This window comes from Parus major, chromosome 15 (genome assembly GCF_001522545.3).
Source record: "Parus major isolate Abel chromosome 15, Parus_major1.1, whole genome shotgun sequence".
Lineage (NCBI taxonomy): Eukaryota > Metazoa > Chordata > Aves > Passeriformes > Paridae > Parus > Parus major.
Window position 1 is genome coordinate 1,967,529 of NC_031784.1, and position 27,142 is coordinate 1,994,670.

The following is a 27,142-nucleotide window of genomic DNA, read 5'->3' on the forward strand; positions in this document are numbered from 1 at the left end:
GTCCCCATCCCATCAGGGCACTGCCTCTTTCCTGGCAGTGGAGTTCTCAGAGCCCAGCACTGGAGCAAAGGCAGGGGAATCTGTGGTCTCCCACCAGCAAGGCTTCTGATGCACCTTGGTGGGGCTTTTCCTCCTCCTTTCCCTTTTAAGGCATCGTTTTTCTCCCTCCCAGCCATACCAAAGAAAGGAAACAACTTGAAAGTGACAATTTTCAGCTATTTATCGCTTAGAAAGCGCAGCAGTTTGGAGTTCAGAGAAAATGTGCACAATTTTCCAACAATGCCCATTTGACTTCTGTCAAAGTAATTTAATAACTTAACCAGCACTCTGGCACCACACTGGTTCCTGGCCTTAGCACCCAGGTTAATGGGACTTGAAATGGGAAATCTTTTCAAATTGTCCTTGTGAGTGACTCATTACAAGGCAGATTCCAGGTAAATCTTTGTGCGAGGTGATACGTGACTCACAGGAGCAAAGTAAAAGGTAGTTACTGCTCTTTGTAAGAGTGCCTGAGAGGAAACAACATGATTTTGAGATTAGAGAGGGATCTCTTGACGTGCTTCTGAGCCATACTCTTCAAGCATCGGCTCTTGTTCTGCTGCTGGGGTGTCCTACAGAGCTGTGGGAAAGCCATGAGCAGGGGGATGAAATGTGATGGGCAGGGAAGTGCCAGGGTGGTGTTATGCAGGAGATGGGTGCTGGCTCCAGGGTGACATTGGGGATGCTCAGGCAATACCTTGCAGTTTCAAGGGCCATGTGGTCAATGCAGGGACAGGGGGAAGGACTCAGTGTGGGAATTACAGTGTAGACTATGGATTTTGCATCTGGAGGGAATGCAAGGAAGTCTAGAGCCTGGCTGAACTTGGGATGAGCCACTGTTGGATGTCTCAACATGGCATTCAGAGTAGCATCAAGTGGCAGTCGGGAAGAGTTTTGCCAAACACTGTGAGCCTTGTCCTGGCTCACCTCATTTCTTGTTTGTAAGAGTGGATAAGACTGAGATTCCTGATGAGTGTGGTAGGATTTCACTCTGAGGACAGGTGGATGTGCTCTGATGTACAGCTCTTAGGACACAGTCCCTCTGTGGCACTCCTCTCACCAGCGTTTGCAAGCTGGCTCAGCACCTGTGCAGAGAGGCAAGTCAAGGAATGCTTGAGAGGAAGCCTTTGGGGCATGAGCATGAGAGCCCTGCCCGGTAGGGACACGCTGGGATGGGACTGTGGAAATCTCCTGGTGTTCCTGGCCCTGGCCATGTTTGTCCGGCAGAGGCTTGGAGGGAGTGATCCTCTCCCCAGCTGTAGAAACAATCTCTTGGCAGTACCTAACTCTGAGCAGTGCATGGACGCTTCCAGCTCACATCAAGCCACTGGTGGCAGATCTGGGAATGATCCTTCCCTTGTGATAATGAACCTGTCCTGCAGCACTGCCAGCGCTTCCCTTTTGCTGACCCTGACCTCCTTTCTTCTGCCACTGGTGGCTTAAATAACAGCAAACACGTGTAGTGTTTTGGGATGATCCCAGCTGCTCCAGGGGTGGCAGAGCCAGGGACACAGGCGACGTAAGTGAGGTGTCTGGTCTGGGGCAGCTGATCGTGTGCCATGGGTTAAAGGGCGAGAATGGAGCAGATCTTGTCCTGCCAGACCAGCCAGGGTTTTCCCTTAAACTCCAGCTTCCCAGTCACTCAGTCTCCAGGCTTTTGGGCTTTTGGGCGTGTGATTTTGTGTTTGGGTGGGGGTTAACAGGCGCGCTGGGCAAGCAGAGAGGCCCCCAGAGCAGCCCTTTGCTTAGCAGGCTCTGGATCTGGGGATCCCAGCACAGTTCTCCCAGCCCCGGGATCATCTCCCCCTCAGAGGAACGAGGGCGTTCTCTTCCCAAGGGAGGGGGTGGAGGCAGCGATATGGGAAGCAAGAATCTCAGGCTGATCCTTATTTTTATTTCTTCCCTTTTCTCAGCTGCAGTAAATAACAGCTCCGACACCGAGAGCATTCCCTCGCCGAGGCCCGAAGCCAAAGAAGGAGGCGAAAACGGGGCCAAGGCACCACCCGGGCCGGGAGGTGACGCCGGCACGGAACCGGCAGTCAAGTGGGAAGAGGCTCCGACACCCCCCGACGCTCCCCCTGCTGCCCCCACCAACCCCGCTCCTGCTGCCAGCCCCCCGCCGGAGACGGCTCCCGAGGCACCCAGCGCCGAGGAGAAGGTGCCGGAGGACCTGGTGGTGGACGTGGTGAAAACGGAGGAGCCGGAGGAGAAGGTGAGCGAGGAGCCCTGCAAGAGCGAGGTGAAGAAGGAGGAGAGCGAAGAGAGCCAGGAGAAGGACAAGGGGAATGACAAGAAGGTGGAAAGCGGCGTCAGCAGCGCGGGGACGGCGGGGCCGGAGGGGACACCCAAGGCCGAGAAGAAGGAGAGCCATAAGGGCAGTAAAGGCCCCGGGGTGAACCCCGACAGCGACTCCAGCGCGACCTGCAGCGCAGACGAGATGGATGAGCAGGATGCTGTGGACAAGAGCAGGTAGGAGCAGGGGGACAAGGGCGTGACCCGAGGGCCTGATGAGCTTTTCCATTGTGTGTCACGGTGCCCATGGGTGCCTTTGTGAGCTCCTCCTTGGGAATATCACTGCTCAGGCGTGCCCACAGGCTGAGGGACTTCCCAGCTGTGTCCCCGTGTGCCCCCAGCCCTTTGGCCGTTGCTTCCAAAGGGGCTGTGACACAACAAGCAGTGTGATGTCCCAACGTACGGGTGCTTCTGGGACACGGCCGTGGGCAGATGTTGGTGCCACTGCATCTGCTGGTGGCAGCTGCCCATGTGGGTGACGCAATGGAGCGGGATGTGCTCGCAGGGACAGTGGCATTGTGCTGGTTTGCCAGCATCCGGGGTTGGGAACGGTTTCCGTCTGAATTGGCATTGGCAGGAGAAAAGTCACGTCAGGGATGTGTTTCCACTGCAAGAGGGGGAGAGTTGCTCCCTTGGCAGAGATGTTGCTCAGATCTGTAGGGGCAAATTATCCATCCTGGCCGTAAAGGCAGGAGAATGTGGTCTGTGTGAGATTTCCTGGGGCCATGCCAGTGGATCTTCACCTGAGCCTCTGCGGTCCCAAGCCCTCCACCCACCCCTAGGCCTGGCAGCCAAGAGCGCCTCAGACCCTTCGCAGATGGCTCTTGGGACAGGGAGGAGAAACAGTGGCCTCCTCCTTGGAGAGACATCTTGCTCCCCTCCCAGCTTCTCCCACAGGGCCCTCCCCACCCAAGAGCCTGACAGATGGAGAGAGGTTTTTCCCTTTTTAAAGAATACATATGAATACACACATCTTTGTAGCACTGAGTTTTGTGCTGGCTCCTGGGCCAGGTAGGACTCCTGTGTACACCCTGCTGTTGTATGTAGGGGCAGCAGTCCCTCCTTGGCTCAGAGCTGGGCAGGGACTGAAGGCTGGCATCCCACGTCCTGTATCCAGTGCCTTGCAAGCCTTCTGTGGGCTCACAGGGGCCACTTGTGTGCAGCACTGTGGCTGGGGTTATTGAAAAAGCAACTGAGCAAAGTGGTGGGATGAAGTCAGAGGGAGATGTAGTGCATCCCACCACTCCAAATGGCCTCTGTGCTTCCCCTGTGATCGATGCAGGAGCCAGTGGATGAGCACTGCTGGTGTGGGAGCATCCTCTGGGGTGCAGCCCCTCACTGCCAAGTAGCTGGAACAGCGCTGGCGGTGCCAAGGGGTGGCGTGGGTGCCGCTGGCCCCGGCCCCGTGGCTGAGGCCTCTTGGCTGCAGTGCTCCTCTCCAGCAATGGCCAGAGTCCAGCACCACCCCTCCCACCCTCCCCTGCTTCCCAGACAGGAGAAAATCTCCCAGTAAGGGAGAGTGAGGCCAGCAGGGCTGTCCTCCTCCAGTTTAACATTAACCCGACTGAAAGCAGGGCAGCAGCGGCTTGTACCGACTCCTCAGCAGCAAAGGAGCAAGTCGTCTTGGGAACGACTTTTCCATCGCGGCTCCTCGCTGAGTCAGCGCCTATCTCGCTTGTCAAACAGTTACCAGCTTCCAGGAATATTAAACATTAAACAGGCGTCCCGCAGCTCCCGGGCCACTCCTCTTACCCGGTGTGGCGATGAGGCGCGGGCGATAGCAGAGCCTGCTGGCATGGGAAGGCTGCAGCTGACGCTGGCATCGGGCGCTTCCCAGCCCAGAAGCACCCACGGGGTTGATCCTCAGCTGGCTCGGAGCTTTCGGCGGCGCCGCGCTCCTGGTGGGGACTCGGTGCCCTTCCCAGCTGTAGTTTTGCTGCCTTGCCTCCCCTGTGGGCCGAGGGCTGCCGGCCCGCGGGCGTTGGCGCAGCCCCGCTGCCGCAGCGTGACTCGCGCTGAGCGGGACCGGGCTGCCGCGATGCCGCGTGAGCCGCCCCGTCACCGCATCACCCGATGCTCGCCCACCCACCCAGCGCCAGCGGGGCGTGGGTGCTCTTCCCTGAGCTTGTGAAAGCATCAAGCTGTCCCCGGCATCTCCCAGAAGAGGACAGAGGGTGGCTGGGGTGTCCCCGCGGTGAGAAAGGAAAGGGTTCACAGTAGGGGCAGCCTTTTTTTGGTCCTCCTGCAGTTCACGCTAGCAAAGACATGTCCAGGATTGAGGAGGCACAGCCTTAACTCATCCAAGCTGAAGGAGGCAGCTGGTTGTCTGTGGTTCCATGCAGCGAGTGCTGCAGGAGGGCTGCTGCAAGCACAGCCAAGATGTGGTTCAGCAGGAGGTCACGCCAGATGGGGACAAGTGAGGGAGGCCACACGCAGCTACCGCTGCCGACCTGCAGCATGGTGAGGAGACACCTGCACCGACCAGCTCGGTGCTGCACGTCCCATTGCTGGCTCAGCTCGAGGTGCAGGGACTCTGCCAGGCCAGTGCCGTGTTGGAGCCGTGTCTCTGGCTCGGGGAAGCCCATTGTGGGGGTCTGGTAGCCACAGCCTTCACACAGCTACTATGCAGTCGTGTTTGGCTGGGTTGTGTATCAGTGTGTTGGATCATCTGGAAGTTAAATTAGTCCCCATCCGTCTCCGTGGCAGAAGGAGAAAGAGTACAGGAAATGCAGTGTCATGGTCATCCCCAAAGCTTTGTGCCTGGGAGGGCACATTTCCACACTGCTGAGGCTCAGCTGTGACCTCTTCCTGCTCTCTCTTCCCATCCTTCCCAATGCCATCAGCCATCTTAAGGCACTGGTCCTTGGGTTTGGGAGGTGCTGGGTTGGCAGCAGGTGGATAAGAGACACCAAGAATTGTTCATATGGTGATTTCCAGAGCAAAGCACCCAACAGACATCCCATTGTCTGGTGCAAGATCTTCTGGGAGGGACGTAAGTAATTAGGCAATTTGCATATTGATGAATTTAATACTGACTTTGGCTTCCGAAGCATCAGGATCCTGGAGGGCTTCAGGAAACCTGAAGATCTTGAGGGTGCTTAAAGGGACTTTAAAAGAGTGCTTAAATGTACCTCTTCAAGCACCACCGAGTGCACGAAGCAGCTGCTGGGGTGGCAGTTCCACAGCTCAGCGTGAAGGTCTCAGGGACAAGTGCTGGGTGCCCTTGTCCCCAGCCCTGTGTCTCAGCAGATTTTGAGGCATTACACCCTTCCCAGGAGTGTGGCTTCACAGCAGCCATGTGGCTCCACAGGCTGGAATCATTGGGATTGTTTAGGGAAGAGTTCAAATTTGCTGTCCCTTGGCTGGTTTGCTCTGGGTGCCTAACCCTGGTCTCAGTGTGGATGTGGGTCCCTTCCCCTCCAATGCCAGGCCCTGAGCAGGGTGAGGGCTGGGGCAGTCCCAGCACCATCATGAGTTTATTCCCTGCACATGGCCCCGCCACGCTTGTTTATTCATCCAAGGGTGAGCATGGAATGACCTTGAAATTTATAGGCTGAAGAGAGCACTGAAATAACAGCTAAAATAAACAAATCAAGCTGTAAAGCTTGAAAACTATGAACTGGCTTCAACAAACTGGAGTCAGGAGGGAGAGAAAGCAGAGATGGCCTGGACAGATGTGGTCCCTGAGGTCTCAGCATAAGCTCAGGAGCTGGACACGCTGAGGGTTTGACCCATGGGCTTTGCCTCCATCCCACCCCGTTTTGGTGGCACCGTGGGGATGTTCCCCACGTTTGCACAGGGGCTCTGCAGGGCTGGCTGAGTGTCTGCCAGGCAGTTTAAACAGCAGAGGGGAAGAGCAAGTGGCGAGGGTGCAGGGCTGCCCATCTGCTGGGCTGCTGAGTACCAAATCCCATCCAAATCCAGCCTCTAGTCTTCCAGGTGACCCAAGGGCCTGCACATGGTGGCTTGCCCTGGCTTTAGCACCTTGATAAATGACAGTCCTTGAGGAAGAGCATGAAGCTGATCCCTAGCCCTGGGTGAGCCCTACATGTGAGCTCTGGAGGGTAGCATGATGTCCAAATGAAATCTGAACTGGTCCCCTCCCTCCATAGCACCCAGCTCTGGAGTCCATTTTTCCTCAGGTTTATTCTGGACAGCAGCAGATTTGCTAGAAATAGCATGGGGATGAGGAAAAGTAGGCTCAAGAGTCACTTGAGCCAGACATAAGGGTCTTCTTTAAACATGTAGTCCCACGGGGGTTGTCTCTGAGCCCAGATTCCCAGCAGCGAGCAGCGGTCAGCACACTCCTCTCTGATGCAGAGGATGTCCTCTGGCTTTGGCAGCACAAACCAGGGATGCAGGGTGTGGGGGAGCCCTGGGCCATGGAGCCTGTCAGTGGCTGACACTGTGTTTTGGTTCCAGGTTGCTGTCCCCCCGGCCCAGCCTGCTCAACACCGCCAGCGACACCAGGCTCAACTCCTCGCCGCAGAAGCCGCTGGACCTGAAGCAGCTGAAGCAGAGAGCTGCTGCCATCCCTCCCATTGTGAGTACCCTGCTGGAGAGGGCTGGGACTGGGAGCACAGCCTGTGCCTCGTGCACGCTGTCCCCCTGGGCTCCGTGGTGTGCGTCAGGATTGCAGGGATGTGCTCATCCCTGGGGATGGCCTCTGGTCCTCAGAGAGCTGTGCCTGGGCGGTGCGAGCCCCCGGCCAGGCAAGGTGCTCCCTGTGCAGAGCGTGTTTCCAGCTGCTGGAGCAGCTCTGCCAGCAGCATTTGGATGTCTCTTGAGCTCTTTTATCAGAAAATCGTGGGAGGTCTGGACAGAAAAAGCTTCTCACTGCCACATGACTGCTGCCTCCCATTGCTTTAAAAAGAAAGAGTGCACCTTCCCAGCCCTGCACTTCATCTCGTGCTTGAAGGATATCACCTTCCTCACCCAGGAGCTTTGCTTGGTCCCCCTTTTTGACCACCCAGTAGCCATGTATTGAAAGTATTGATGTAGTGACCTGTGAGGAGAAGCATCCTGGTGTCTCCAGGGTCAGCACTGGAGGAGCAGCGACACAGGGTGGGCAGGGAGGAAATCCCTGCTTTGGGGTTTGCATGCTCAGGGGGGATCCATTCCTGATGCTCTTCCAGTTTCACATACTGCAGCTTAAGATGTGGCTGCTGTAATGTAACTTCTGGCAAAAGCTACAAGCACGTAGCTGTAGATTAGAGGTTTTGGACAAGTCTGACTCTTTCCTGTGGTATCACCAGCACAGGTACTCCTTGTCATGGACTTTTTTAATCTCCTGTGGCTAGTGAGCTTTGAAGCCCTGTTTGGTCTCTGCTAAGACTTGCCATGATAGTGTGGGACAGGGGCTTCTCATGACTCCTGATGTCCTCAAGATTGTTACGGTTGTCAGCAGCACATGAGGAGTGTCACCAATTCTTTTACTGCTTTGCAGATTTCCGAAGGTTTCTCAGAGGGGGTGTTGCAGAGCGGAAGCGCGAAGCCTCAGGTGCCTCCCCACGCCTTGGCTCTCTACCAGCAGCAGATCACAAAAGCCCACGAGTCTGCCCGCGAGGACATGCCCCCCAGCAAGCTCTCACAGTCCCAGCAGCAGCAGGCTGAGAAGGAGCAGCAGCAGCCCAGCAGCAGTCCCAGGGGGAAGAGCCGGAGCCCCAGTGTTGGTGAAAAGGAAGGTAGGGCTGTGTGCGTGTCGGTGCGTTTGTCCGCGCGGAGCAGCTGTACGTAGCCAGCAGCTTTCGCCCCTCTTAGGTGAAAGCTTGTTTCGACCCCTGAAAGCTCTATAATAGCATCTTGAGGCAGGACGAGAGAGGCAGGACTAATTTCCCATGTTCATTAGGCAGTACATGATGTCTCGTTGAGCCCACAGCAAACACCGGGCAGTGTGGAGCGCTGAGGAGGTGAAGATTGCCTTTATTAGCGTCTGCCATTCACCAGAGAGCAGAGGGGCCTGGAGGCATGCCAAGGCTCTGGGTACAATGGCTCTTTTCTACCTTGCTGGCTTTCTATAAAGAATGCTTTTAATGCACAGTGGGGACCATTATTTCATTTAAAATCAATGCTAATACTGTGACTCGGAGTCCAAAGGTTCCTGTAAAGATTCCCAGTGCTTTCTCCCCGGAATAGCTCTGATGTGGTTTGGCTGCCTAATGAGCAATTCAGAGGTTCCCACCATAGAGCATCTGAAACATTATTAGCTTGAGCACCTGGGGATCAAGGTTAAGGAGAGACGGGAAGTCCTGATGAGCCCATCCTCTAAATGTGTTTTTAATCTGAGTGTTAGAGTCTGTTCCAGTTCAGAGTGTGTCCCTGCCCCCCACAGCCAGCCTGTGGCTCGGTTGAGGAAGATGAGAGGCTTTCACCAATGGCACAGTCAGCAGCAGGGAAGTTGGGCTTGGGTGGGTACAATGTCCACCAGTGCTGGATGCTGAGCAGGAATGGGTGCAGCTGCAAAAATCACCTGCTGGTGCATGGAAGAGGAGGGTGGATAAGACTGAACTGAGGAGGCATTGGACTTGGGCTGTGATCTTTGCTGGAAAATCACTGCACTAGTTCACCCTCCAGCAGCCAGGATTGTAGCAGCCTGCTCTGCAGTGTCCAGGCCAGGTAGTTATTCCTCAAGCTGTCGTGTCCCTCTGGACAGAAGGATGTGCTCACAAAAAGAGTCAGTTGCTGGCACTTGGCCACCACAATTTTTTCAAACAATAAATAGCACCACGTGTGCATCACACCTGAATGTTTTGCATAAAAGCAAGGAAGGTGACTGCTCACCTTGCAAGAAAGGGAGTTTCCCCTAGGCTGAGGTGTTGCCACCCGTGAAGTCCCATTTCCAGTTGATCTTAACCTACTGTGCTCCTGTTTGCTGCCCAGGTGGAACAGTTCCCCTCCAGCTCTTCCCCCACCAGTGGCAGGTAATCAGGTTTGATCTCCTGTGCTGTAATCCTGTGCAGATCTGATGCTGCACTGCTCAGCTTCCTTGTGAGCTGGGTGCCACAGGCAGCACTCCAGCCCAGAGCTCTGCATCACCCATGTCCCAGTGCTGCAGCTCCAGCTTCCTCCTGGTCACAGGAGGGTGAAGAGGTGAGGCAGGTTAGTGGGTATGAGGTACAAGGCAGGGTTTAGGGGTTGAAATCACCCACTCCACTCTGTGGTCTGTTGGCACCATTTTCAAGTAGAAGGATCTGTTATCCAGGTGGATCTTTTGTTGCTTTGTTCTCTGCAAAGCACTAATGATATGAAGCACTTTATTCTCTCCTCTGTACAGCTCTGAATCTTTCATGTTAATGAAAGTAATTATGCCTCCCTATATCCCTGCAAACATCTCAGCAGGTCTTGGGCTCCAGCTGTGTGCTCTCCAAGCCTTGTGTGGATGTGCATCTGTGCTGGGTGCCACAGTGGGGCTGGAATGCATGTGGACCCCAGGGAGATACAGGCTGGTCTCCCCTGTTCATGATGGGAATGCATCTCTCTTTTGAAAAGCAGCAGGTTTGTGATGAGTTACATCAAGAGGAGAAATTAACTCCCCCAAAGCCCTGGTTTCAGTACAAGTATGGACTCAGGCACCATCTCAGTTCTGTCTCTGCCTCTTGGAACACGTCCTGGCTGTGGGTCAGGGCTTAGAAGGGAGATAGCCAGATAGTCCTGGCAAGTCTGTGTGCATCCCTTCCCTGCTTTCCAAGGCATCCCAGTGAAGTGGCAAACATCCAGACTGCAGACATCGTGCTGCCACATGGCTCGGAGTTAACAGGGAGAGTCCAGCACAGCCTGCAGAGCCCTCTGGAGAGCAGCCCTGTGCCACCTCTCAGCAAGGGGCTGGCTCCACCAGAGCAGGTACTCCTGTTCCTCCCTGGCTCGATAAGAGAGCTTGAACTCCAGCAACCGCTCCGGAGATTAACATCCTTCACACCGCTCTGGACCCGCTTCAAAGCCGCGTCTTGCACACATCCTGGCCGAGGCGTTGGCTGCCTCGCAGCCGCTGGCTGGGGCTGTATCAGCTTGGAGGGTGGCCAGCCAGCCATACCTTCCTGAGCACTGCCCTGCCTGCCCTGCCTTCCAAGAGGAGCTGCAAATCACGGGGCTGGGCAGAGGCAGGCAGCCCTGCCTGGATCTCAGCGACAGGTAGACGGATCCCTTTCCCCAGTGCCGAGTTGCCGTCGGGCGTATCTTTGGTTATCGCTGGGCGGTTGGAGCGCCAGCAGCGTGTTGTGTGCTGATTTAGTTGTGTTTCATTTGGCCTTTGTAGGCAGTGGGGAGCCAAGAGCATTAATTTGGATGACGGATCATATAAACTCTGACTCCTTCGCTCCCATTCCAGGGACTTGATAAACGGTAATAGGAACTCTCTCTTCCCCGTGTAAGTGCTATTTTATCACAAGCTGGCTGAGTTATAGCCACCCTCTAATGTGGGGGCAATTAGGAACTGGCCACATTTCACAGGCTGGAGAGGCTCGCAGGGGAGGGGATGGCTCCCACGGGGAGGGGAGGAGGATGAGGCTCTCCAAGAGCCATCCAGGGTGCACACAGCCTTGGCTGACAGTGCCTTGGTGTCAGGGAGCGTCTTCAGCTGGGAGTTCCCAGCGCTGTTTGCCCCCACATGAGCAGAGCTGAATGGGGCCGAGCTGAAGGGGAGCAGATCAGGGAGTGTGGATGTGCCAGAGACTCTCCATCAGTGAGGAGGGTGTGCCTGGATTCCCCTCCATTGGCAGGATGAAGGGATCTTGCATGGGGACAGAAGAGGCCACAGCCAAGGTCTGGTCCCAGCAGGCTGCAGAGGTGTGAGTGCCTGCACACCTCTGTGTGCCCAGAATGGATTTCTTCTCTCACTGAGGCGGACAAGAATAATCTCCCAGCTTCTGAGTACACTGAGCATTAATAACGATAATGTAGTAAAGCCTCATTAAATTGGGCCTCTGATAATCTACTTGCCCTATTATTAGGCTTAGCAGGATTCAGCATCTATTTTTATCAAAAATTGATGGTTAAAGGCTGGGTTCATTTGTGATTGCTATTGTTTACTGCCCAATTTCTAATTTCTGTTCAATGTGAACATTACACAGGTGGATCTGGGGAGGAAGGGCAGTGCAAAATTAAGTGTTTATTGATTACAATCCAATCCTACCAAACCTGCCTCTAATCCATCCAGAAAAGGCTGTCTCATCTGTCTGCTTAGCCAAGCATGAGGATGCACTTGGCATAGAGCTGGTGCAGATCAAGCCTCTTTTTCTCAGCATCTTTCAGCACATGGCAGGGTTTAGGTGTCCCCAGCACAGCTTCTCCATAATTAAGCTCTTCTTGGCCTCCCATCAGCCTTTTTATATCCAGGATGAACCCAGCCGGGTATCCAGGATGCCCTGAATCCCATGTAATTTTGGGAAGCTTTCCTGCCTCCAGCCTGTGCCTCTCAGAGGACCAGTGAGCCTCCCTCATTTCCCTCATTTGGTTGTTCCACAGAGCCCATATCCATCTTTGTTTGCCTTTGACAGTCTCAAGCAGTGTGCATGTCCCAGGTGTTCAGAGAACATCAGTGTGTTATTCCCTTGCTGTCCAAGAAACTGATGCCATTATTTCTGGCCCCTTCCCACAGCCCACAAAGGGTTTATAGCCAGGAGATGGCCTTTAAGAGCAGCTGAGTTTTCATGTCCCTGTGTGATGTGATGATGAGCCTGTCCCTGTAGTGGTGGCCTGGGGCCCACCACAGTGTAGTCACCAGCGAGCTGGTGCCCTCTGGATGTCCCCCATGCAGCAGAGGGATGCCAATATTGATGCTTCTTGGCTTTTACCTCAGGGAAGGATTTGGCAGCATCATCATTAATCCTCCAGCCTTGCCATGCTGGGAGTTCACTCATGGCCAAGTCCTGGCAGGAGCTGGGCTCAGCAGCCAGCTGCATGCCAAATGCCATCTCTCCTGGGTGAGGTGATGGCACCAGGTCCACGGAGCTTCCTGAGGGCAGTGAGCACCAGCAGTCACCAACACAGATGTCCCACCACACTTGAAATCTGAGTGAAATAAATGCTGTCAAATCCAGGCAGTGACACTGAGCTTTTTCCTTTTAGCGTGGTTGGGGAGTTCAGCCCTCATCACAGCCAAGTTGGACTGAATTGAAGCCATCTCCTGTGCTTGGAGCTGGCTCTTGTTTCCCTGCCCATGCTCACAGGGACCCCATGCTGGCCACTGACCATGCTGCTTCTTTCTGTGTCTTTTGCAGAAAAGTCCGTGCATTTCTCAGCCATTGCAGAGGCTCAGAAGCTGAGTGCTGAGTCGATGGCTGCCTCCTGCTGGCCCCCTGTTCTGTCCTACCCCCGGGATGTGATCAAAACCTCTCCCCAGGCGGAGCCCCACTTGTTCCAGTATAACCCACCAGGCAAGTAAAACCCACTGGTTGTGTGGCACGTGCCCTCCCCTGCCTGATGTGGGAGCGAGCACAGACTGCTCATGTGCTTACAGCCAGTGTCACAGGTTGGGCTATTCCAAGCTCCCAGGGTGGTCAGGTGTGTCTCCCCACTCTGGGGCAGGTGTAGGGATGTGTTTTGTCACACAGTGACGTTTGTGTTCTCCTCACAGGACACCCCATCCCACTAAACCTGCATGAGAGCTCTCGCTCAGGGCTGCAGAGACTAGCCAGCATCTCCAACCCTCCTCCCCTCATCTCCTCCACCAAGCACCCCTCTGTGCTGGAGAGATCCGTCGGATCCATTTCCCAGGTAGGGTATTGATAGGTGGGAGCGGTGGGGATGCCTCGCAGGGACCATCAGTTGCTCCTGACCTCTCCTCTTGCCCCACAGGGAATGCCCATCCAGCTCCACACACCCTACAGCCCCGAGCACGCCAAGGTCCCCGTTGGTTCCATCACCATGGGCCTGCCACTAACCATGGATCCCAAGAAACTGGGTAAGGAACTGGGAGACGAGTTGTTTCTCACGTGCTCTGAGAGCAGGAGGGAGCAAGCCTGCCAGAAGCGTGGGGGAAAGGAGGAGCACGGGGCACAGCAAGGGAGCACAGAGAGAACTGCTAAGAGGATGAAAGGATTAGTCCATCAGGGGAGCAGAGACACAGGGAGCTAAATTTGTGCAGCATAGGAAAGCAACAACTCGGTCAGGGACGCTTCCCAGCCTATAAATACCCTCCAGCTAATACTGTGATCGAAGGAAGGAAATATATTGTTGCTCCCCAGGCTGGTAGGATAAAGAGTAAATGGCCTGAAGTGAACAAAGAAAGTGTTTAGTCTGCAGATTTGGAAGCTTTTTCTTAACAGCAGGAGGGAATGGGTGAGGGATCAAGCCTGGGGAGGAGGGATATGAGCTCTCTTTCCCCCTGTGTGTTTCCCCCTGTTATAAACCAGCACAGGGTTTTCAGTGTCAGCTCTGGTCCTGGTGTGGGCAGTGCCAGGGCAAAGGATCTGGCTTTGCTCGATGGTGTTTGTGTATTCACCACCCTGGGGAAGCCCATCCCAAAGGGCTGGGGATGGCAAAGGTGCTGAGAAGGTGCTGCCTCCGGGCTGGCACAGCCAAGGGCTGTGGCCCCGTGTCCTGCACCTCTGCTGATACATGCTTAATGTTTTCCAGTGCCTTTTCCTGGAGTAAAGCAGGAACAACTTTCTCCTAGAAGCCAGGCCAGCCAGCCAGAAAGTCTGGTTCTGCAGCCATCCCAGGAGGGCTCCATCCTGCGGGGTGAGGACCTGGAGCGGGAGGCGCGTGCCCCAGCTGTGGGGAGGGAGGGATGCTGGCACTGCCAAGCTGGGTGAAAGCCACACTGGCTGCAGCTGCCCAGTGATCTCAGGTTTAACTTCTACAATTGTGCCCAGCCATAGGGTCTCTTTGCCCCTTTTCTCTGCCTCCACAAATCGGGGACTCAGGCATTGATTCTGGTGGAGGTTTTGTGTTCAAGGGGCACGTGGAAATCTGTTGCTTAAGACAAAGCAAGAACTGTTTAGATTACATTAATCAGTATTTTCACACTCTACATTGTTTCTGGTGCAGCTGGACAGGGACCCTGTTTTGGTTAAATACAGCCCTCATGGGCTTCTTTCCCCATTAGCCAGACAGAAGAAAATAAATGCAAAGGTGTTGCTTTATAGTGAAAATTCTGCTTTGTGAACGCCCCCAGTAAGACAAGTCGGGAGCCTGAGTGCAGTGGGCTGGCTCCAACCCAGGACAGATCTGTGTGAATGAACTCAAGCCACCCTGAGCTGCATCTTGCCACAGATCTGCTCTGATCACATCAGGAGAGGCTGAGCCAGGCTGTGCTTTATCCCAGGCTCATAAATCTGCCTGGCACCTCCACAAAGACAGCGGGGAGCTGATAGCCTCAAAATACCTGTATTTTACCTCTTCTCCATCCCACACTCACAGGGCTGGGTTTCTCAGGAGACTTGGCACAAAGGGTTCTGCAAGGCTTGGGAGTGAGCACTGACAGCTCTTGGGGGGTATCCCCTCCAGTACCCACAGCCTGGGTCAAATGCTGCACTAAGTAGTCTCAGCCCCGTGGGTTTTGTGCTGAACAGCAAATCCAGCCCCCAGCTCACAGGTTTTGTGTCCTACAGGTACTTCCCTCAGCTCTGCCTCGGGAGGAAGCATCACCAAAGGAACACCCACATCCAGACCCCCTCCAGAGTCGCCCATCACCTACCGAGGGTCCATCACACATGTAAGTCCCTTGGCTGCCCTGGGTGCTGGACATGGGCTCTGGGGGTTTGTGGGGCACACTGGGTGTGCAGGACAGAGCTGTGCAGCAGCTCTGGGATGCTCCCACCCCATGGAGCTCCTGGAGAGGTCTGCAAACAGCCCCCACTCGGGATGGCACCAGTGACGTCCCATGAGTGAAGACTGCAGAAGAGCAGAGCCCAACAAACACGGCTTTGCCTTTTGTAGCTATCAAAAACAGGAGCAAAAGCAGCTGTAAATGGCCCTGGCAAAATCATCTTGCCAGGGCAAGGAAATGGAGAGGAGAAAAGGAGATGGGGGGAGGGCCCAGGCCAGGTGGAGGGGGAAGGAGGCTGTGAGGGGCAGGTAAGGGAGCGAGAGCTCCTGCCAGGGCTGAGCTTGCTGTGCTGGGGGTCCTGCCCAAAGGCTCTTCAGCAGGAAGATACTTTGGCCTTAATCTCCACCATCCATCTTCAGAAGAGCAGCTGGCAAGCGGGCGATAGTTTCTTGCAGTGTGAGTTATTGCTCATCTGGTAACAGAGCGGAGAGCATTAAAAAAAATATATCTGTTTCCCGTGAGGATTTTATCTGGCCATCATTCAGATATTTAAAGACATTCAGGCTCCAATTTTTGCCTGCCTTCTTCAAGGAGGATGGCCGTGTTCACTTTGGCCCTGGGGACCTGATCCTGAATCCTGGCCCAGAGCAAAGGCTTAGCTTGCCTTGTGTGCAACAACTGCCAGGAGTGGGTGCTCAGGGGCTGTAAATAACCCATCAGAACAAACACTTGCTCCATCCTCTCAGATGGAGCAGCTGTGGGCAGCAATGGGTGGGTGTGAAGGACCTTAAGCACCATGTGCCAGTTCAGGAGATCAGCAGAGTTTGCTGAGATGCTGTTTTGCATCCAGTTAATGAATCCAGCCAGCTAATGAATCCATCCAGATTCTTTTGTTTGGCTTGGGATTAAGGTACCAAGCCCAGACCCAGGGCATTGCCTGGCGCTCCTGCTGGCCCAGCTGCCTGCATCCCTCTGCTCCTGCTGGGGAGAAGGAGCTCCCTGTTCTGGCAGCAACTCCTGGTACCAGAGCTGATACTTGATCTCAGATTAGTCATGCAGTTCACAGGAAGCAGATCTTGAATATATACTCTCTGCTCTGAAGCCATCTGTCATCACTTGCTTTCACATCCCCTTGGAGCACGTCTGTGGAAAGGAGGTGACTTACCTGGGGCTGGGAGAGCCATTACCAGGTAATGGCCCAGATCCACTGCAAGGGTGAATGACCAGAGCACTGAACCCACCTTCTGGCATGTCCTGGCCTGAGGGCTTGGTGAAAAGCAGGGGTGGGGATGAATGCCTGAATGGCACAACCTGGAAGCACTGGCAGAGCTGGCAGGGGCACTGTGTCCCCAAGGCTTCCCCCAGGCATCAGTCCCTGGGGTTAATTGAGCTGAGTAGGCAGGTGTCAGTCAGGAGTGTCACTGACAGCATCACTGTGCGTTCCCAGAGATGGGAAAGGGGGACTGTCACCCCATGGTGGCTGTTCCCAGTTGGCACCGATGGGTGACAGTGGCAGAAGGGTGTTGTTAATCACCAGCAACTCCTCAGGGACATCCAGCTCCGTGTGTTTTGAAGGGGATTTGGGTGGCAGGTGCTGTGAGCTGTGTCTGTGTGTGGCGAGGGAGAGGTTTCAGTTCACACTGGTGTGTGTGGGGAGCCTGCTGCTGTTCCTGTTGGAGAGCTGAGGCAGGCTCTGCTCCCCGACCTGCTCCGGGACCGGTTTCGTTGTCGCCTGCCGTCTCGCCCGGGCGCGCTGCCAGCCGCCAGCTCCCGCACGCAGGCAGCTCACTGAAGGTCATGCTGCTGCCAGCAGATGTGCCTGGGTGGGCAGGACATCTCTGTGGCTCCTGTGCCAAGCTGGGGAAATAGGCTGCAGGGAAAAAGCTGGTGCTGGAGCAGTGCCTGCTGTCACTAAGGCATCCCCAGGAGAGCACCGGCCCTGTCCTCCAAACCTGGGGAGAGGGAGCAGGCCGGGTAGCTTACTCTAAAACACATGGGGTGAGAGCTGCTGCTCTGGAGGTCTGTGCTCTCCTCATCCTCTGCCTCTTCCCAGCAGCCTCACACAGATCACGTACCTTTTTACCGCTCCTCGTTATCATTCTCATCAATAATTAAGCTGCAAGTCCCTCGCTGTTGGCTGCGCCAGGAAGCGGAGGCCGGGTGTGCTCCCCGCGCTCAGCTTCCCGCGAGGAACAGCCTGTCCCCGCACGGCGTTCGCTTAATTGCTTGTGACACTGTTAAATATGGATCTTGGTGGCTTTCCAAGGGCACCCCGGCAGAAGTGCTGTACAAAGGAACCATTACCAGGATAATCGGAGAAGACAGCCCCAGCAGAGCAGAGAAGGCGAGGGAGGATGCCGTGCCCAAAGGACATGTCATCTACGAAGGGAAGAAAGGCCACGTGCTGTCCTATGAGGGTAAGTCCTAATCCTCTCTGCCTTTTTAGGGCAGATGCCAGGGGTTTGTGCCACTGTGGCCGGGACTTGGGAGCTATTTGAGGAAAGGCTGACCAAGTACAACAGGCCAGCCTCATGTCTTTGCCTCCAGTGTTTCTCTCCCTTCCCGCCCTGGTGCCCTGTGACCGTCTGTCCCAGGTGGTTATCTTGTCTTAGAGGTGGTAGGCAGGGTTGCAATGATTTTGGGAAACGGGGAAGAGGAGAGGACCAGACTGGAAGGTGTTACCTTCATCCCTAGCACCCAGTGCTGGAGGGGGACTGAAAACATTATGAGAGAACTCACAGACTCTCAGGCCAAGGTGGACTCACAAACCTGCAAGATGGAGGCAAGTCAGGTAGATCAGCATAAAGGTTTATTTGGATGTCAGATTCTCACCTGCATTGACTTGGGCACTGTGAGGCTTTTCCAGCATGGGGCTGCCCTGCAGGAATTCCTCCTGGGCCCAGCCTCAGTGTCTGGTGAGTTTTGCTGGAGCTGCTGGAGGTGGTGAAGCCATTCCTGCATCCACAAGGAGCCTGTCTGGGGATGTGCTGGCTGCTGCCACAGCCCCACAGCTCGGGAACGCTTTTCCTTGGTAAGTGCCAGCGGAGCCTCGCTGCATTGGTGGTACCAGCAGGTGGTCACCAGCTGCTCCTGCCTGCTCAGCCCATCATCACAGCACTGCCCATCAGAGCTGCTCTGCTCCTGGTGCCTCCCATTGGAGATAAGCAGATGTTGCTCTCCAGGAAGGCTGGAAACAGCTCCATTCTTGCCTTTCACCGTGTCCTGGGTCAGGCATCTCTGTTGTGGAGCTGGACTCCTGCTGGCTTGCACCTCAGGAAGAGCTGACTTAGAGATGCTGCAGCCCTGAATCCTCTTGGGGTAAAGTGCTGGTGTGTGCTTTGATGTGCATGGGGATGGCCATCCTCATGTGTCCCCTCCCTTCTCAGTTGAGTTTGGAGATGACTGTGGAGCTGATCCCAGCCTCAGCTGCCTCAGTAGGTGTCTCTGGCAAGCTGCAGTGCTGCCTGAGCCCTCTGCCTCCCTCCCTGGGGCACAGGATCCATTCCAGCCTGGCAGCCTGGGCCCTGTGGGCAGTGCTGCAGGCAGTGTGTCCCACAGAAGTCCCTTTCCTCATGCCCACAATGCAGGCAGCTCGTTTCATCACGGGCTGGGTTGTTTTGTCCAGGTCTGGAGGCAAAGGGTTCAGGTCAGGCCATGGGGACAACTCTCAAGCCCCAGCTGATGTCACCTTTGTGCGTGTGCTGGGACCACAGGGACCTTTCAGGACAGGGCTCTGTGCTGTGCCTCTCGCCTGCCACATGGAAACTGGCCCATAGCGTGTCCCCCCGGGTCCACTGTCAACTCTGGCCCAGATAAGAAATGTCACAGTGGAAGACTTGTGTCTGGATGCCCTTTGGGACAGTTGGCAAGGCTTGGACCAGGGAGGATGCAGGAAGTCTTTCAGGACTTGTTTGTGCAAGAAGTTATTTTAATCACCTCTGTCCAGGCTGGGGGGGTCAAACGAGGCTGGTCTCAGAAATAGCACCATCAGGGAGAGATGGGGAGGGCTCCTGGCAGTGAGGGCTGCCCATGCCCAGAGCTGGAATCCCACTCCAGGCAATGAGGGAGAGCTGCAGACCAAACTCTCCCCTGTTATTCGTGTCAGCCTGAGTCTCCTTGACTGCAGCCTGTGTCAGTCACCTCTCATGCTACCCCCCATGGACACAGATGAGGAATTAATTACTTCCTCTCCCCAGCAGCCTTTTACATGCTTGATAGCGTTTATCACATCCCAAGTGATCCCACGAGCTGCTGCAGCCTTGCCAGCCCTGCCTCTCTCCTTCCCCCAGTAGAGCCCAGCGAGGCTGAGCAGCACAGGAACAGAAGAGTTAAAAAAAAAAAAAAAATTAAATAAGAAAACTGAAACTGTTGGTGATTATGAATTTTGGCAAGCAGAAAAAAAATTGCAAATTCTTTAGTGTCATGAGGGTGCTTAAAATAAAAGAGCTGTAATGAGACGAGATCCTGTAGCATGTGTGAGCTGAATTGTGCTAGATTGGTTATTCTCATCCTGCATATGATTGCTGATGGCTTCTGCAAGGCGAGGGACGTGGGTTTGGAATGGTTTTCTTTCTGTTTAGTCTCTCTTCTCCCTCGCGCCCTCCCCCTGCTTCCCGGTGGTACAAAGGGTGCCTGGGAGCACGTCCCCTCCTGCAGAAGGGCTGGTGGCAACAGATGTGCCTTGATGACAGGGTGCAGGCACATCACCCGCGTGCTGCTTGGCTGATTCTCAATGTCACCCCCGGATTTCTCCTGTCAAATGGAGCTGAAGCAAAGGCTCAGGCACGGACCCCCTCTTGTTTCCCCACACACAGCCCCAAACACTTTGTGGATTGAGTGGGTGCTGATTGCGGAAACCAACAGTGGGTGTGAAGTTGTAATAATCCCATTTTATTAATTACTGGTTTTGCCAAGGAGGAGTTTTGTTCCTGATTGTCCACAATAGAATGAATGTTTTTTAACTTCCCTGCTTTCTCTAATTGTACAACCACCTTCTCTGCCCACAAAGAGGAGGATCAGGGCACTGGCAATCCTTGGCAAGGGCAGCCTGGCCAGGGATGATGGGCAGAGGCGTTTGTCTCTCCTAGCTGACATCCTGTTTGGAGCTCATGGCATAAACCCGAGGCATTCAGCTGGATCAGAAGCTGCTGAATTCACAGCTCGCTGCACATGATGGGTGCCCGTGGCCTGGGGTGGGCGTGATGCTGCCTGGCAGGGGCAGGGCTGGGCTGGGACTGTAGCTCAGGACAGATATCCACTGCTTGTTTGCAGGGAGCCTGCTCCAGCTTGGGTCAGGGGACAGTCAGTGGTGTCTCCTCGCTCTAGCACTCACTCCATCAGTCCTGCTTTGCACCATCTCTCCCAGTTCCTATGTGTGCTCAGTGCTGTTTCAAAGGAATCATTCTCAGCTTTGCTTCTTCTCCGTTTTCCCTGATTTTCTCACCCAGGGAGTGTCTCGGCAAATGTTAAGGCTGGCCAAGATCCCAAACAGTAGGTGTCTAGCAAAAATCAAAACAAACAGGGAAAAAACCAAAACTCCCCAGACCCAAAGAGCCAAGTTCAGTGGAACTGCAGCTTCTCCCACTGACTCAGGGCCGTCCTGCTGCCTACAGGATGGCCCCACCAGGGATGGAGGGAATGGGACACGACAGGGTGGATGCTCCTACCCAAGAAGGAGGCACAGATCTGGAGTCTGAGGCAGGCGGGGAGGGGAGAAAACAGCAGCTGAATTTCCTGGAAGCCAATCCTGTGCAATGATTCTGGCACTGCTTAGCTGTGGCTGATGCTGGGATGGGATCTGACCCCTCAGCAACGCACACAAACAGCAGTAAACAGCCTCTCTTGGCCCGTGCTGACTTTTCATGCCTCTTGGTGTTCCTTCCCACAGGTGGAGTTGCTGCTTCTCAGTGTCCCAAAGAAGACAGCAGGAGCTCGGGAGCTTCCCATGAGACCACAGGAACTAAGAGGACCTATGATATGATGGAGGGGAGGATCAGCCGGGGCTTATCAGCCCGTGATACCTTATCTACCAGCATTGAAGGTGGGTCTGGGTGAAACCTTTCACCTGTGTTATTCTAGTGACCTGTGGAGATCTCATCTTGTCTCTACCTGATGCATCTTCCTGTGCCAGTGTTCTGGCAGGGGTTAGCTGGTATCCCAACAGGACAGCATGAGAAAAAACCAGAATGTAGACTGGCCTGTTTGCCTTGAGTGTCTGTCCTGACAGACCAGCTCCAGGAATACAAAAGAAAAAATAAGAACATTTTTAAAAATGGAAAAAAATTAATAATTTAGAAATTATTGGCATTTACCCTTGTTGTCCCAGGTATCCCTGGTAACACTGTCATGTATTCATTGTAAATTAACTCCTGTGTCACAGCCTGACGTTCCCTCTTGGATCTTTCCTAGGTCTCATGGGTCGAGCGATCCCTCCAGACCGACACAGTCCCCATAACCTAAAGGAGCAGCATCACATGCGAGGCTCGATTACACAAGGTAAAGCCTGTGAGCACAGGATGGGCATGGACAGGAGGAAGCAGGGATGGGCACATCAAAGTCCAGCTGCAGATCTTTGCATCCCCTGCTTTGTGCTCAGATTTTCAGTCTTGCTCAGCTTCTACCAACCTAAATTCTGCCAAAGTCAGGGACAAAATTGTCAGTGATTTGCATGAAGCAGGTTGAAATTAGTGTGAAATGAGTGCAGAAAGTGGTGGTAGATGTGAGGTGGACCAGCTGCATTAGTGGTATAGCTGCTCTGTGGGCTCAGTTGGGTGCCAGGCCCTGAGTTACACATGTTAACTGGAGACCCCCTAGAAGTGAGCATCTGCACAGGGACTGGGACTCGAGGGTCTGCCTGGGGAGTCACCCTCTGCATCCATCATCTGCTTGGGGGTTGCAGGAATACCTCGGTCCTATGTGGAGGCCCATGAGGACTACCTCAGAAGAGAAGCCAAACAGCTCAAGAGGGAAAACACTCCACCAAGGGACTTATCTGATGCCTACAAGGTCAGATCTCATGATCTGACTCCTCTGAAAATGAAATCAGCCCATGAAGACCTGGTAGCCACAGTGAAAGAAGCAGGAAGATCAATCCATGAGATTCCCCGGGAGGAGCTGAGGCGGACACCGGACATCTCTCTGGCCAGACCTCTGAAGGAAGGTTCCATCACACAGGTGAGTATGGAGTGAACAGCAGATGAGATCAGTCCTGTTCAGCTGCTGCCTTTGCACAGATCCTGGGAGTCATTCCCAAGATAAAAGGAGAGCAGAGACAGCTTTGTGTTGCATCACCGGTAAGAACTGACGCTCTGCTTGGGTACAGGTTGTCCTGTCTCATCCTTTGAAGGGATCCCTTCCAACCCAAAGCATCCTATAATCCTTCCACACAGATAAATACAAAACCCAGGGAACCCCTGGCACGTTAAGAAAGCAATGATCAAACAAAAGGGGACGCATTTGCCTCTTTGTCAAGGACAGAGTCAAATCAGTGCCCTCAGCATTTGTGACTTGGTCTCCTCCCTTCATGGGCAAGTGGGAACCCAGCTGGGCCAGTAGTTTGGCTGAAACGTGGCATGCTATCTCCTGTTGGTCTCCAAATATTTGCAGGGTTCCCATGGCACGATGCAGTCCTATCCCATTTCACAGTGTGTAGGAGAGAGGCGTGATGGGCACAGCCAGCCTTCGGCAGTGACTCATCATCGTCTTGTTGGAGCACAACAAGACATGCAAGCTGGGCCCTCCACCCTGCCCTGTGCTGGGTGGTTTTCTCTGCCCTGCCGATGGTTGTTGGCTGTTTGACTGAGAAAACTGTTTATTGACCCACTGAAGGAGGCATCCCGAGTCCTGCTGAAACTCGGTGGGATTCAGTCACTGGGCTCCTGTTCTAGGCCCCTTTGACACCCCCTGTGTCTCCTGTCCCCAGGGTACCCCACTGAAGTACGACAGCGGCTCTTCCTCGTCCAGTACCAAAAAGCACGATGTGCGGTCCATCATCGGCAGCCCCGGCAGGACTTTTCACTCTGTGCATTCTCTGGATGTCATCCAAGACCCGAGGAATCTGGAGAGAGCTTATGAAGAGAGCCTGAAAAACAGGCCAAGCCCTGTGACAAACTCAGGTGGCTCCATCGCCAGAGGGGCTCCTGTGATCGTGCCCGAGCCGGGCAAGCCCCACCAGAGTGCCCTTGGCTATGAGGACCACCAGGCAGGGCACAGCACGGCCTTCAGCAGCCACTTGCACAGGGGGTCTCCGGTCTCCACACGGGAGTCCACACCGCGGCAGCACGAAGGTACTTGGCAAACCTTTTACCTGAAGGTAAAATTTCTACCAGCAGAGCGGGTGAGGTGTGCGGGAGGTGGCTGCTGACCCCACCTGCCCGAGCAGCTCCCAGCAGGTGCCTGTTGAACCCGTTCTTCCCAGCACCCCACGCCCACGGCTGACTCACGGCGCTGGGGTGGCTGCCAGGGACAGCTCAGCGCCCTTCCTGGGGGTGCTCACACTGTTGAAGTGAGGGCACCTCACCTGCAGCAGGGTAACCAAAGGGAGACTTGGGCCAAAGCTGGTGAAGCCACTGGTGTTTCCAAAGTGTCCTGCCTGTCCCAGCAGTGACCCACGGCAGTCTTTTCCATAGGTGGGCAGGAAAGCGGTGCTTGGGACACCACATGGGAGAGGTTCACACTTCTCACTAACACCAGCAGTGACCTCCTTGTGCTGAAGAGCGTGGCAGCAAGGCTGCATCACCATCTGCTTGTGCAGGCCAGGGCGAGTGCACAGATTGTCCAGCATGGATGTGCTGGGCTGGAGGGGTGATTTGGGAAAAGCCTCTCTCCCAGGGGACAACTGGGACTTGGCTCACCTCGACCTTGCTGGTGTAACAGGGCATGGCAGTGCAGGGAGGAGGGAAAGGTCCCCGGAGTTCAGGGTAGCTACGATTGACCCCGTGGGACATGCTTGGCCAGAGGCATCCCTCAGGGACACGGCTTGGCCACAGTGCTCAGTCTCTGACTCATTTCCTTCTGCTCTCTGCAGGGAGCATCACTGCTGGGAAGCCGGTGTCCCAGGACAGAAAGATCACCCCCACATCGAGGGAGCTCACCAACTCCAAGTCTCCGCACGCCCCCGTGCCCGACCACCACCACCCCATCTCCCCGTACGAGCACCTGCTCCGCGGCGTCAGCGGCGTCGATCTGTACCGAGGACACATCCCGCTGCCTTTCGACCCCGCTGCCATCCCCAGGGGAATCCAACTGGAAGCAGGTACCTTGGTTGGGGGCCCAGTCTGTTGTTTTCCTTCTCACGCGGCAAAAGCCTGAGGTCTCTGAGGCTTCACATCTGCATCCTTTTCTCTCCCAGCTGCTGCTTACTACCTGCCAAGGCATCTGGCTCCGAGCCCCACGTACCCACACCTGTACCCCCCGTACCTCATCCGGGGCTACCCGGACACGGCTGCCATGGAGAACCGCCAGACCATCATCAACGACTACATCACGTCGCAGCAGATGCACCACAACGCCGCAGCCACGGCCATGGCGCAGCGGGCGGACATGCTGCGCGGGCTGTCGCCCCGGGAGCCCTCCCTCGCCCTCAACTATGCAGCAGGTCCTCCCAGCACGGCACTTTGGGATTTGGGAGCAGGATGGGAGGAGGAGGCTGGGTCAGGCTGGCACTGCCAGCTCCAGCACGGCCAAGCTGCAGCAGTTCAGCCTTGTCCTGACAGTTCTCTCGCTTCTCTTTGCAGGCATCATCGACCTGTCCCAAGTGCCACACCTGCCTGTCCTCGTGCCCCCTACCCCTGGCACCTCTGCCACCACCATGGACCGCATCACTTACATCCCTGGACCCCCCCAGACCTTCGGCAGCCGGCACAGCAGCTCCCCGCTCTCCCCAGGTAATGCTGGAGGTTGCTGGAGTGGGGAAAATGGTTGAGCAGGATGCTCATAACCAGTCCAAGCCCATGGGCTTAGCATGCCAGGACAGTCTGGGAGACCCCAAATTAATCCCACTCAGGGACTGAGTCCCTCTCTTCCTGCTTGTTGAGGGCTTCCTTGCTTTTCCCCCTTCTTCCCCAAAGCAAACAGCTTTGTGGAAGGTCGTGCCCTGGAGACAGTGCCAGGACAGCTATTCCATGGTTTGTCTGGGTTTTGTCACGCTTGTTGCCCTCGTCTGTTCTGCTCCAGGTGACCTTGGATGGAGCCATTCCTTATCTGCTCTGCAGACACAGCGATGTGAAGAGCAGGCAGCATTCCCAGGGGGAATTGCTGTGTCTGCAGCCCTCTCACTGCCTTTTGGTTGGGTTTCAGGAGGGCCCACGCACATGACCAAACAGTCAGGATCATCGGTGTCCGAACGGGAACGGGAGCGGGAGCGAGAACGGGAACGAGAGAGGGAGCGTGAAAAATCCATCCTGGCCTCCACCACAGTGGAGCATGCACCCATCTGGAGACCAGGTAGGCTGGGGAGGAGTCCATCCTCCACCCTGGCACCTGTGCTGGGTGGAGGTGGGGTTAGGGCTGTCGGACAGAGAGCTAAAGAGGCCCTTCCTTGTGCCCTCCCCAGGTACAGAGCAGTCCAGCAGCCGTTCGTCCTCCCACTCTCACAGCCACCAGCACTCTCCCGTCTCACCCCGCACCCACGAGACCATCCAGCAGCGCCCCAGCGTGCTCCACAACACGAGCATGAAGATCATCTCCTCGGAGACCCCCACCCCTTCCGTCCTACGGTACGTTCCCTCCACCGTGGTTTCCAGTGCTTGCCTGGATGGCTGCAGCAGCACTTAATGAGCACCTCTGAGAGGAAGGAGTGAGACTTGTTTTCCCTTCAGTCTTAGTGGAAGCAGGATTGGGGCATTCAGGGAAGTTGTGATGGGGAGAGGCAGATTTTGAAGCCCCAATTCTTTTGCTTTTCCTGGTGGCTTTTCCTGCTGTCAGGAATAAAAGTAGGAAGTGTGCATGTGCCCAAATAGAGGTATTGCTCCTCTTGCCAAAGATTGTCTGGTGCTGGAGTTATGAAGGTCTCTGGCACCTGTCCCAGTGGACATGGGTTTTATGTTCTCTAGTCAATGCATTCAGGCCCAGTACCCTGTGGCCAGTTACTGTGGTGGAGGCTTCATCCAAGCCCCCCTCACTGGCCCTGCATGGCCCAGCGATTTGCTCAGGAGGCCTGGAAGGAGCTCAGCCATGCAAGGCTGAGCACTGAGGCTCTGGTAACAGCATTCCCTTTCTCCATTTGCTTCTCTCATCTTGGCCTTGTCTTCATTTTCCTTCCAGATCCTCCTCCACCACTACCACGTCACCGATCCGCTCTGCCGCCTTCCCCTCGGCCTCCACCCTGCGCTCCTCCCTCAGCGCGGCCGACGGCTACGCGGCCCCGCTGGACCCGGCCATCCTGCAGAAAGAGGCCTCGAGGGTGCGGGAGGCCAAGACAGAACGAGCCCAGACTGACAACAACGTCTACACCTCAAAGCTGCCCAGCGGGGCCAACCTCGAACAGTCACCCTCGCCCATCAAAGCCATGGAGTCGAGACCTTTGCCCGCCTCTGGACCTGGTTCCTCTCATCACTATGGCAGAGGACAGGGGAAAAGCCAGCAGCACCATCACCCTCTGGACCAGCAGCACGCAGCCTCGGGCTCCGAGCAGCACAGCAGAGAAAAGAGTCAAAGTAAACGCTTCTCCATGCAGGAACAGGAGCTCCGGGCACTCGGTAAGACCACCACGACAGCAGCCAGCTTCATAGATGTGATTATCACACACCAAAGGGCTCGTGGTAAGGGGCAGCAGGAAAGAGGCTCACTGAGTAGCAGCTCCACTAGTGATGGTCAGAAATTGGAGGGCAGAGGTGAGAGAGCTGTGGCCTGACACCCATTTTATTTCGTTATTTCTTATTTTTAATTGCGCATTTTGTGTATTTGATCCATCTGCTCCCCAAGTGTGCTTGTCCCTCTGCTTCCTGGCCATTGTGTTATTCCAGACTTCTTCATTTTTGCGTGTTTTAAGGATCTTCCTTTCTCCCACCCTCTTTTAGTTTTTCCAGTTGCAGAGTCCTGTTTTGCAAATGTGGTCCAATTCCTGGTATTGCTTTTTACAGACAATAGCTATTTGCTAATTTTGAT

At 55.0% G+C, this 27,142-nt stretch overlaps 1 protein-coding gene across 11 annotated transcripts in view; it reads left to right on the top strand.

Moving 5' to 3' along the window:
- The window catches only part of NCOR2 (nuclear receptor corepressor 2), a 225,921-nt gene that overhangs the window by 186,430 nt on the left and 12,349 nt on the right, over window positions 1-27,142 (top strand). For all 11 annotated transcript variants that reach the window (XM_015644014.3, XM_015644018.3, XM_015644019.3 and 8 more), the window contains 19 exons: window positions 1,953-2,508; window positions 6,754-6,874; window positions 7,778-8,015; window positions 12,546-12,701; window positions 12,902-13,041; window positions 13,123-13,228; window positions 13,903-14,007; window positions 14,880-14,983; window positions 17,304-17,454; window positions 20,925-21,077; window positions 21,446-21,532; window positions 21,936-22,210; window positions 22,959-23,322; window positions 24,063-24,290; window positions 24,387-24,632; window positions 24,772-24,921; window positions 25,334-25,480; window positions 25,590-25,752; window positions 26,300-26,733. In XM_015644014.3, coding sequence (XP_015499500.1) covers window positions 1,953-2,508; window positions 6,754-6,874; window positions 7,778-8,015; window positions 12,546-12,701; window positions 12,902-13,041; window positions 13,123-13,228; window positions 13,903-14,007; window positions 14,880-14,983; window positions 17,304-17,454; window positions 20,925-21,077; window positions 21,446-21,532; window positions 21,936-22,210; window positions 22,959-23,322; window positions 24,063-24,290; window positions 24,387-24,632; window positions 24,772-24,921; window positions 25,334-25,480; window positions 25,590-25,752; window positions 26,300-26,733 — 3,924 coding nt within the window. The remainder of the gene's footprint in view (window positions 1-1,952; window positions 2,509-6,753; window positions 6,875-7,777; window positions 8,016-12,545; window positions 12,702-12,901; window positions 13,042-13,122; window positions 13,229-13,902; window positions 14,008-14,879; window positions 14,984-17,303; window positions 17,455-20,924; window positions 21,078-21,445; window positions 21,533-21,935; window positions 22,211-22,958; window positions 23,323-24,062; window positions 24,291-24,386; window positions 24,633-24,771; window positions 24,922-25,333; window positions 25,481-25,589; window positions 25,753-26,299; window positions 26,734-27,142) is intronic.